The sequence below is a fragment of the Ceratotherium simum genome, chromosome 11 (genome assembly GCF_057802395.1).
Source record: "Ceratotherium simum simum isolate JZ-2026a chromosome 11, ASM5780239v1, whole genome shotgun sequence".
Lineage (NCBI taxonomy): Eukaryota > Metazoa > Chordata > Mammalia > Perissodactyla > Rhinocerotidae > Ceratotherium > Ceratotherium simum.
The window spans coordinates 44,135,590-44,147,617 of record NC_141910.1 but is presented as its reverse complement, the minus strand read 5'-3'; the positions used below and the strand labels follow the sequence as shown (position 1 = coordinate 44,147,617).

Genomic DNA, 12,028 nt, shown 5'->3' with positions numbered 1-12,028 from the left:
ATCCTTCAAGCCTCACCATGAATGTCATTTCTTCAAGAAAGACTTCCTTGACACCCCCAGGCAGGAAAGTACCTGATACTTTTCCTTCCTATCATTCAGCACCATTGTGATTATATAGTTGTGTGTGCTTGTTCCATGAAAGTAGCAGCTCGGTGTGCTTCATTTGCCACTCCATTCCTAGTTCCTGGCATGTGGTAAACACTCAGTAAGTATTGGTAGGAAGAAAAGACTAACACCATACAAATAAAAGTAATAGCGCGAATAGTAATAATAAATAGGATTGATAATAAATGTAACTAAGAAAGCTGGACACTGTGGAAATATTTATATAACAAGCAAAAGAACATTAGCAAACATTTCCCACATCTTTTTTCCAGTGATGTTTCTATTTGTATTCCTACCACTTTTATTTCAACTAGTAAATGTACTGTCAGGAGTACCTCAATTTCCTTTTCAACTAGAAAATAGAATGAGGTGAGTTATCTGTAGTACCCCCCCATCTCTATATAAGTCTTTCCAGATTGAAATATACCCCATTAGTGATTTTGCTGACCAGTTTATTCATTTTCAAAATGTCTAGCATTGGCACTAATTACAATGAAGACAAGCCAGCCATCAGTTTTCTCTCCCTTATGTGAACTTGCATAACGTATTTGCTTCTTTCTTGTGGCACTTGTGACCTCTTCCTGGCATTGTAGTCATTTGTGAACATGTCTTCTGTCCTTCTGAGGGGGCTCTCAGCTCATCACACTGCGCTTGATATTGGGAATGTCAGCCCTTGGGCTCTGGAGCCCAGGTTCATGCATGTAAGCAGCTTTACATTCCCAGAACTTGACACTACAGTGTTTCATTATTCATGTGGACTTTTCTTGACCCTAGGAAGGTAATCTCAGGTCCTGAGAAACATGCCTTTTTTTTTAAAATAAAAGGGATTCCTGTGTCTAAGGCAATGTGAGAATGATTGCTGAGTGAAATCATGACTATACCAGCAGACTTGAAAGTGGTTTGTCTGGAGGAAGTATTCAAGTTATTGACCTGGACTATGCTGAGAGAACCCAAAATATAAAAAGCATTCCATAATGTTTTGTTTTACAATGAGGGATGCACTAACTTGGTAAAGAAAAAAACTATTTTAAAATTGTTGTAATATTTTGAAGTGACATTAATCACTCTCCTAAGACAAACTCTTATAGGATAGTAAATACAATGTATCAGAAACAACTGCAGAAGAAGTGGGTTCTGGGAGTACTGAGAGGAAGAATACTTCTTCATATTTACAAGTGGGATAGTTGTCTATGAAGTTACCTGTTGTTTCAAGTCCTGGGCTGCATTTCCAAGCTGTTATGTAGATTGAGAATCATCCCTCTCATTAATAACCACTCTTAGTAACAAAATCCTAATCCTGTTTTAAATGCTCTATCTTAATTAAGACCTCATCTTTGATTATCTTAATTAAGACATTGGTTTTTCAGATAGGGTTAGAAAATATAATTAGTCAACAAATGTTCCCCCTGCCTTCCTGTTACAGGAACGTGACAACTCAGAGTGATGAGTGGGTCACTTATAGAAATCCAGCAATGTCGTCCAGGGTCTCATTTGATAGAAATTCTTATTTGCCTATTTCTTTCTGGTTTGAACTTATTTCTTATAGATTAACTTATCTGTGCTATCCATGCCTGGAGAATTTATTCTTCCTTGTACATTAAAAAAAATTAATAAGGCCGTTGCAGGATGGACAGACTTTTCCCAATGTCTGAACAGACATTTTCATGAGTGGCAGGCAGGGAGTGTTACTCTGTGTACAACCTCCTATTTCTACTCTTTGGCTCTTACCTTCTATTCATTTACACTCAAACCGTATTATTTCTTAAGCTTTCTCAATAGATAGTGGCCTTGGTTGTATTCTTTTTTTTTTTTTTTTTTTTTTAATTTTTTGTTTATTGCAGTAACATTGGTTTATAACATTGTAAAAATTTCAGGTGTACATCATTGTACTTCTATTTCTGCATGGACTACATCATGTTCACCACCAAAATACTAATTACAACCCATCACCACACACATGTACCCAATTATCCTTTTCACCCTCCTCCTCCCCTTCCCCTCTGGTAACCACCAATCCAATCTCTGTCCCTATGTGTTTGTTTATTGTTGTTATTATCTACTACTTAATGAAGGAAATCATACGGTATTTGACCTTCTCCTCTGACTTATTTCACTTTGCATTATACTCAATGTCCATCCATGTTGTCACAAATGGCTGGATTTCGTCGTTTCTTATGGCTGAGTAGTATTCCATTGTGTATATATACCACAGCTTCTTTATCCATTCGTCCCTTGATGGGCACTTAGGTTGCTTCCAAGTCTTGGCTATCGTGAATAAGGCTGCAATGAACACAGGGGTGCATGTACCTTTGCAAATTGGTGTTTTCAAGTTCTTTGGATAAATACCCAACAGTGGAATAGCCCAACTGTTGGGTTGTATTCTTTAAGTTGATGTTAAAAACATGTTAAAGTTTTTTAGACCTCCATTTAATTAATTTTCTTAAAATAACTGATGATATAGCATCAGTTTGGGATCAGTCATCTTTAACCAGTACTCAGTCTAGTAAAGTTGATGTTTGATAGTCGTTACCCAAATGCTAGGAGTATAACAATTTAATATAAATGTCTCTTATTTATCCAAAGTCTTTAGCAGACAGCATTGATGTCTTTTCCCAAAACATATATCTCCCAACACTTTCAGATCAAATAAATCTATATTTTTTAATGTGTGTTTCAGTGAGTGAAAAAGATTATTTATTTCTATTACAAATATGGGGATGCTCTATTAGAGGCTTGAGATATAAGGAGAAAAAAACAAATAGTATCTTTGCCACCATGAATTCTGTGGTCTAGTGGAGAAGGCAGGCCCTGAACAAGTAATAGCAATGAAGTGTGATGAGTGTTATGGAAGTGAAAGCACAGAGATTTATGAGAAAATAAAACTGGGACTGCAACCTGGACCAGGGGCTAAGAAAGGCCTTCCTGAGGTTTGGATATGTAACCTGAGATTCTAAGGAAATTCGAATTTAAACCCAGTGGTTTAAATCTTTAAGACTTGCTTGGGAGTGGGAGCTTGTTAAAAATACAGATTCCTGGCCTTTTTCTGCAGTGGGAAAGAAGGTCTGAGCTGCAGAGTGTGGTGACACCAACCCCAATATCAATGTGATCACACTCAAGTTTCCATGTATTTGGATTCTGCTCTGCCAGTTAGTGCTCAGACTGTCCCTGGGTGAAAAAAAACAGAAGAAGACAGGTGGTGGCTGAATTCTTGACATCGCAACCTCAGGAAATGATGACCTTTGAGAACATGCCGTGGACTTTATTCAGAAGGAGTAGGTCTGGTGGACCCATCTCAGAGGAAGCTGTACAGAGATGTGATGCTGGAGAAGATCAGTCATCTGGTCTTGCTGGGGTGTAAGCTCTGAAAATCAGATAGGACTTCCTAGTTGATGCAAGGGGAAGAGCTGTGGGGGGAAGGAAGAGGATTTCCCCAAGGCCAGAGCCCAGGCAGGAAGATCTTAAAAACCAAAACATAACTTCCATGTGGAATATCTGTAGAAAGGAACTATGTGTATGTCGTGGTAAGACTCATGAGAGTGAGCCCTCTGATTGGGATAAGTTAGGAATGCAGCACAGTCACATGACTTCAATATGAGGTGAGAGAAAGTGTGCTGTCTCAGCAGAAAGGCTTGGATGGTTTGAATCTGGGGAAGAAAGGAATAACCTGAGCTCAAAACTAAAATCTGAGTTCTTATAAGAGGACATTTGCACAAATATGGTCCATATACCAAGTTCTTGAAAGATAATGGAGACCTCAAAATTAATCAGATAGCTATGCAGTTGACATGCTACAAAGGAAAATCTTCTGTTTATGCAGGAGAGTAACACACTATGTGAATGTAACCAGTGTGGCAAAGACTTTAACTGGAGATTATCACTAAATGACCAGCGTAGAATTCATATGTAGAAAAATGAATAGATAAATGGATGTGGGCAAACCTTTAACAGCCTCTCATCTTTTCCTCAGTAGCATAGATTTCACACTGGAGAGGACTTCTTTGAGTATAATGAGAATGGGGATATATTCACTCTCGGCTCAACATTGACTCAACATGTGTTAACTCACACTAAGGATAAGCCCTACAAATGTAATGAATGTGGGAAACACTTCAACGAGAGAGCTTCCTTTTGTTCACACCAGAGAACTCACACAGGAGAGAAACCCTTTGTCTGTGATTAGTGTGGAAATGCCTTCAGTAACAATTCATCCTTCCAATGACATGAGTGAATTCATACTGCAGAGAAACCATATGAATATCATCTATGAGGGAAAACCTTTAGTTGATGCTCGAACCTTAGCCATCATGAGACAATGCACACTGGAGAGAAGCCCTATAAATATAATGAATGTGGGAAACACTTCAGCCAAATCTCAAGCCTTGGTATACACAATATATTCCAAGTAAAACAGGAAGGAAAGCAGCAAGTCTTTACCAGGAGGAGGAAGACATTTAGGAAATACCAGATCATTCATGTTAGAGAAGCAATTCAATGAGATAAACATGGGAAAACCTTTACTCATAACAGCAACACTCCAGGACGTGAGAGCATTCTCATTCTACAAAACACTGTCAGTGTCCTGAAGGAAAGAAAATCTTTAGTGGTCATATATACCTTAGTCAACCTTAAAGTTCTCGCGCTGGAGTTCCTCAGGCCTCAAGTCAATGTAAAAATGCCTTCATCTGGAACTTATATAAGAAATCTCTTACTGGAAAAAAAAATCTATCAATAACCCTTTAGAACACACTTCAACATATAATTTAGACTTTTGCCAAATGGCATGTTACTGAAAACAATGTAGTATAAAGATGTAGAACTGTGATACATTCTGGGAAACGTTGAATGCAGGATTTGGTAAGATGTAGTAAGAAATGAGATAACCTCTCTTCACTGGATGAATAAAAGTTGTTGATTAAAAATCTGGTACGTTAGTATTTGTTTTTAAAAATCATGAAACATGCTGAGTATTGGGGCATTTTTGCTTTATTACATCACTGTTGATCAGTTGATCAGTTTCCATTTTTTATGCAACTCTAAACATATTTACAAAGACTTTGCTCAATTAGAAAACAACTTTTAATGTAACTGAAAAAATTTACAACACAAAATAATGTGTTCTAATTATTATATTAGTGTTTAAATATGTATCTACATGGCAAAGGTGAATAGAAACATGGACAAGTAAGGACACACTTTGTAAGTGATTCACATATCCCAGGTGATACTGATGTGGGTGGTATACACACCATACTTTATGAAACACTAGAAAACACATAAAGGCTTGGAGGTGAGAAATATGATACATAAAAGCACTGAATCAAGTGTACAATATGGCTGAAATGTTGAGTACTAGAGGGAGAGAAGAGATGAGAACCTTGTATTCCTTTTTCTTAAAGGCAAGGGAAACCTATTAGAGGGTCTTAAGCCACAAGTAACACAATGAGATTTTTAGAAGGGCACAGTAGCTACCATGTGGAGACTGATTTGGATTGGAGGGGAGCAAAATTGGAAGTAAAAATACCATTTAGGTGACTACTGCAATAACACAGAGATGAGATGTTGACCTGGACTAGGAGAATGGCAGTGAGGAATGAAGAGGAGAGGAAAGATTTAATAGATTCTCTACAAGACTTGAGATTGAATATCCAGGAGATGGAGGACTCAAGAATGACATGTTGGTTTTGGGCTTGGGAAACTGACCAGGGTAGATGGAGGTACCCTTTACAGGCACAGGGAATATTGGAGAACCAGGTTTGGTGGAGAGGGTGAGCTTAGTTTTGGACATTGTGAGTTTCTGTTAGATTTTCAAATCCATAAAGTGATTGGATATTTGGCATGTAAATGATGTCTGAAGCTACAAGTATGGCAGAGATCACCCAGGGAGGTTATGTAGTACGTGAAAAGCAGAGGGCAAAGGATCAACCCCCGAGAAACGCCAACATGATGGAATGGGCGAGGAAAAGGAACCTACAAGTGTGATTGAAAGAAGTGACCAGAGAAGACAGCCTCAGAAGCTAATGGATGGTGGAAGTGGTCAGCTCTGTCGGATGCTCTGGAGAAGTCAGGACTGGAGTGAGTCTGTTGAATTTAATGGTGTGTGTTCATTGGTGATCTTAACCCAGACTGTTTCAGTGGAGCGGTAGAGGGGGAGAGAGTGCAGAGCTCCAGAGGTGAGAAAATGCAGTAGGTATGTGTAGACACCCTTCCAATAATTTGATGGGGAAGAGAGGAGAGATGTAAGATGGAAGTTAAAGGAGTGCTTGAGTTTAGAAATAGTTTTATTTTAGATGGGAAATACAGGAGCATATTTAAATGATAATGAGAAACGACCAGCAAAGAAGGAAGGGTTCAAGAAAGACTGGAGAGAGATGATTGATGGACTAAGGTCCTGAGGAGGCCAGAGAGAATGGGATCCAGAGCACATTAGGGTCCTCTTCATCACAGGCTAGATACAGAAGTCAATGGGTTTGTAGATTTGTGGATTTGTAGTGAACCAGGGAAGGTACCACAGAGGGAGAAAAGATTTTAGACTTTTAGTAAGATAGTACGTGGATTGGGAACCTAAGGTGGGTAGAAAGTAAGTCAAAGCAGGAGAAAGCTGTTAGAGAACAATAAGGAAAAAATTGCTTAATGAACCCTTGAAGTTGAAAAATTGGTGTATTGAGAGTAATTGGATAAATGACCCAAAAAGATAGACAGTTGTGTTCAGGGAACAGGATTCCTATTCAGAGGTAGAGCAGTTTTAGGTCACAACACAGCCCAGGGTGTGCTCATGGGGGTGGTCAAGAAGGACATCAGAGATGAGGAGATGACCTTCTAAAAGGCTGGGATACACGGTTCATGTTGGGAGGGACCCAGTCTTCTAAAAGCCTGGGATACGCGGTCTGTGGGAACAATGAAGTTTCCAACAGTAATGGCAGAACTTGGTGTGGAGAGCATGACCCAGGTGCCCAAGTCATAAAAAATAAGTAAAAATTTCAAAAAAGAGGAGTTTAACAGCTATAACAAATGGTGGAGGGCAGTTATTCTCCATTGGCTCTAACTCACCTTCCCCCAGTAATATCCCTCATCTTCTCCCCACCCCCTAAAAAATATTCTCTTTGCAAATAGATTACTTGTTATACAAAAGTGAGTTCAAAACAAGTCTCGTAACAGGAGTTCCAGGGAGCTCCTTAGAAATGCCTGAGAAAAGAGGAGGAGTGGGAGGTTGAGTCAAGGGAGAGAAAGCATAGAAGAGCAGTATTGGGGTGAGTATCAAAAGAGGATTAATGGTCTGAGGGATGCACATTTTGGGCAATGACAGAGGAAAGTATAATTCGCGGTGGTGGTTTTAGCTAGCTTTTGAGCTAAAAAGGCCTGCCAGTGCCCTCTATACATAAATAAAATAAAATACTTGAGTGGACACCCTGGAAAGGAGGTGCATGTATGTGTGTTGGCAGTTGGATTGTGGTGGGAGTTGGGGGAATTCTTGTTTCTGGTGCATGAGTGCAAATATTGCTAAGCCGTGATCTTAGTTTTAAATTTTTTATTATAGTTTATGCATATTCATTTCTTTAGGCACCTAATTGAAATAATTTTCTTATCTACGTTGTTCTTCTGTGAGAAATTGATTCCTGGATATGGGAACAGTTACTGTGTCCAGCATTTAACCACTTCTTTAGCAGGCATTTATTTAGGGCATTTTAGGTGCCAGGCCCTGAACTAGCCCTGGAGTTACAAAGAAAAATGTGAATTATGGCTTTTTCACAAGTCCTTTTAAATAATACGTTAACATCCTAGATACATTAATCGTATTTTCTTACAACCTTCAAAAGATATTGATTTGATAGGTTCACTTCTAGTTAATCAGACACTGCAGTAGAATCAGTGTATTAATGTCTATGATTAAAACTATTGAAGAACTGCCAGTTTTAAAAAAAGTCTAGCTAACAGCTATTTCCAAAATCTGCTTTGTCCAGTTTTCCTCATCTGTTTATTTTAAATTTGTTAACAGTCCTTAGATCCTTTCTGATAGGTGCTCAGTAAATGTTTGTTAAATGCAAAAATCCATGGGAGTACGCTACACTATTTCTAACTTCCACACGTTTTAAAGAAATAAGAATACATATGGAGTCCTATAAAACATATTACATGATTTTTAATCTTAAATATAAACTGCCTCATCAAGTCAATAATGAAATATGTATTTGCTTCTCTGGATCTTACAGTGGAATCTAGAGCTAGGACTTTTTCCACATCTTATAGTTGAAGAAGAAAACAGTATTATCATTAACACACTGGTGGGATCCCATGTGACAGCTTACATGGAAGGCTCGCTCCTTCCTCTCCCACCGCTCCAGACCTGCTGGAGGAAGAGCCTGGAAATAGCTCTCCTGTTACCCGCATTCTCAGAGATCTGAAGCATGCCTGGTCCTAAGAAATCCGCAGTTTGTTTGTAATGGTCTTTTAAAAAGTATCCCCTCACTCAACAAAAGTCTATTTCAAAGTACTTAGAGTATCAGGATGAATGTGTGAAATTTCATTGTGTATTTGTACTTTCTTTATAGGATAGAGATGCACAGAAAGAGGTGAAGAAAATAAGCACTTCCTTGAAGAGGTAAATAAAAGAACTTGCTCTTCAACAAATCAGATGTGGTCTACTAAAATTTAAACTAATCAAAGTTGTGTTTTTTATTATCCTTTTTTCTTTTTTGATGTAAGGGTAAATGTGCTCAGATTTGAAAGTAAAACCACGTTTCTGCAGAATGCATTCCAGTAGTAGCACTACAAAACTAATCATGTTATTTGGAGAAATCTATTTCCTATAATGTCAGTACAAAATGATCTTTAAACATGTATACTTTATATTTTTCCTATCAATAAACTGTGGTATTCAGAATATTTCTTTAAATAAAATATTTAATTTAATCCCATCTAAGTGTTCTGTTGTTGCTTCAATGGAGACTACAAAACAAGATAATTTCATTAATGTGGATGAAAAATGGGAAAAAAATGGGCAAAGGACATGATTAAGTTGTTGACTGTAGTGCCATCTAGTCTGTTCCAACTTCTAGCGACCCTGTGTACAGCAGAGCAGAAACCTGCCTGGTCTTTTTGCACCATCCTCTCACTTTCCAGTGCTATATCACCTAGTGCTCTGCTGCTTTTCGTAGGGTTTTCATGGCCAGTTTTTTCAGAATTGGGTGGCCAGTCCTTCTTCCTAGTCTGTCTTGGTCTGGAAGCTCCAGTGAAACTTGTCCACCATGGGTGACCCTGCTGGTACTTGAAATACCACTGGTATAACTTTCAGCATCACAGCAACCTGCAGCCACCACAGTATGACAACGACAGACAGATGGTGTGGTTTCCTGACCAGGAAACAAATCCTGGCCATAGCGGTGAGGTGCCGAATCTTAACCACTAGACCACCAAGGCTGGCTAAGTTGTTAATAGAAAAAAAAAAAAAAAAGAGGAAATATATTGTAATTAGTAATCAGAGGAATGTGAATAAAATTACAATGAGATACTGTTTTACCGTCAAATTAGGAAGAATTTTTTTTTTCTTTTAAGAAACATTCGATGCTGGCAATGATGCCATGAGGTGGAACATTCTCATACACTGCTGGTGGGGGGGTATTTTGATGCAAACGTTTGGTTAAATGTATCCAGAGCCTTAAAAATGTATTAGCTCTTTAACCTTGTCATTTCTTTTCATGGAATAATCCTAAAGAGAAAAAGTACGATTATTTATGCACAAATGTTCATAGCAGCATTATTTATTCCAGCAAAAAACTATGTCCAACAAAAGAAAGCAGTTAACCATATTAGAATATAACTATAATAGAATATTATTTTGATATTAAAAATAATTACAAAAATGATATAGGGAAATGCACACAGCATCTTAAGTGCCAAGTACAAGACAAAATAATATATACATATTATCTCAACTTTATGAAAATGTGACAGAAAACATCTATTGGAAATACACTAAAATGGTGGTAGTTCATATTTCTGTGGAGCTATGTATTATTTCTTTTATTGCCCAATTTTTAATAATAAACCAAAAGGATTTTTTTATAATTGAACTTGGCTGGCAATAATCTATAATGATTCTACCCTTTAATCAGCCTCATCCTGGAAATCAGGTCAAAACTTGAATTCCCTTTTTGCTATCTGAAATACTTAGACACACACACACACACACACACACACACACACATCTATACAACTCAAAATATCAAGCCCTGACCTAGTGATGCCAGTTAATTAAATTGAGCTACTTTCTCCTTCTCATATTTTATAATGGCCCATCAAGATACCTGAATCAGTCCAACTGATTCTTCCCAAACTCTGACAACTGGTCTAACATTGAATCTACTGCTAGAAGGGGCAAGAGTCTTGCCGGTGCCCTCACGGATACACAGTGTCCACAAGGCTGTGGATACCTCTGGCTATCTCTAAACAGCTAAAAGAATGTACCCATTGAAACAGGTGATTCCAGCTAGCAGCAAATGACATAGAATCAACCACATTATAGGCTCCGTGGGAGCAGCTCATTCCAGCAGAGAGCAGTACAAAGACTTGCACTAAGAAATATGAGGAACATCCAGACTACATTTCATGGATAATGTTGGGACTTGATACTCATAAATGGAACATGACATAAGATCTAACCAATCTTTATTTGTTTTAACAAAATTCCTATTTGATCCCTGTAGTCAGTAGGTCTTCAGTGGACAAGTTGATGCCCCTTGATTGAGTGATCGGTTTCTGGATAAGGACTTGACCCAATAGGAGTATAACACTCCTAAAAGTTATTTGAATCTTTTAAGTATTAGGAATTTCTGACACATTTGACAATTTCTCCAGCAGGTTGTTAACAGAGGAAATCTTCCTCCTCATCACGGTGATACTGTATCCCCTTCAAATTCACATTAAAGCCCTGCCGTGTGCTCCATTCCAGGGTCACACCTAGTCAGATCTAGTCTTCGTCAAATTATATAATCAAAGGGTCAGTGTGTGATGAGGCCTACTAAAGACAATTTCCACATTAAATCTCCCCCCTTCTAGAAGCTGAGTATTCTTGGCAGCACCAGATGTATATTATTACACTTACTCTGGTGAATTTCTCACAATGTGAACCATGTGAACTGTAGCTTTCCTTTCTGTGGTTACTTCACTCACCGCTCATGCTGCTGACCTGAGAGAAGACAGATTAGCTGCAGAGTGTTTCTAAAATGATTTCTTCTGGTAGCTCACTAAGGCCGAGCTAATGGTACACCCTGCATCACAGATGAAGTACACAAACTCCTAACTTTTCAAGGGACTTCTTGCACAGCTTTGGAAAGGGAAAGTTCTGATCCAGAACTTTGAATATGTTCAATTTCAGAAGATAATAAACTGTATGTTAAAATTTCTCATAAAACATTAAAAAAGTAACTTCATGTTCCACTAAAATTTTAACGATTGTCATGCCCATGTAATTTGCAATGTTGTTATCTTTCTTAATAAATAACGAATGACCTTCATTGTAACGTGTAAAAAAGCTTTTCATTTGATAATATTTGTGTTATTTTGAATTGTAAAAAACAGTATTAACAGCTGGACAGGACCCTATAGACCAACCTTCTCATTTTGCCAATAAACTGTTTAAGCTCTGATGCATAAGTAACAGGGACGGGGTCAGAGAACTGGTGACTGGCCAAGCCAGGACTGGGTTCCAGGTCTTGGAATCTCATGGCTTCTGCACTGTTCTTTGAGCCCAGGGCTTTTTACATTTAACTGATTGGAATCCCTGGAGTAGATGAGGGGCTCTGAGAATGGTACCACTTGCATGGTTCTACCTGTTCTAAGTGCTTTACCTATATTAACTCATTTAATCCTCACAGTAACCCTATAAGGAAGGAACTTTTGTTATTACTCTATTTACAGGTAGAGGAGC

General features: G+C 38.2%; 1 protein-coding gene across 2 annotated transcripts in view; it reads left to right on the top strand.

The window, feature by feature from the left end:
• The window catches only part of RMDN2 (regulator of microtubule dynamics 2), a 91,588-nt gene extending 82,571 nt beyond the window's left edge, over positions 1–9,017 (top strand). For both annotated transcript variants that reach the window (XM_087436879.1, XM_087436878.1), the window contains exon 11: positions 8,652–9,017. In XM_087436879.1, coding sequence (XP_087293005.1) covers positions 8,652–8,705 — 54 coding nt within the window. In that variant the 3' untranslated portion in view covers positions 8,706–9,017. The remainder of the gene's footprint in view (positions 1–8,651) is intronic.
• Positions 9,018–12,028: the final 3,011 nt, after the last annotated feature.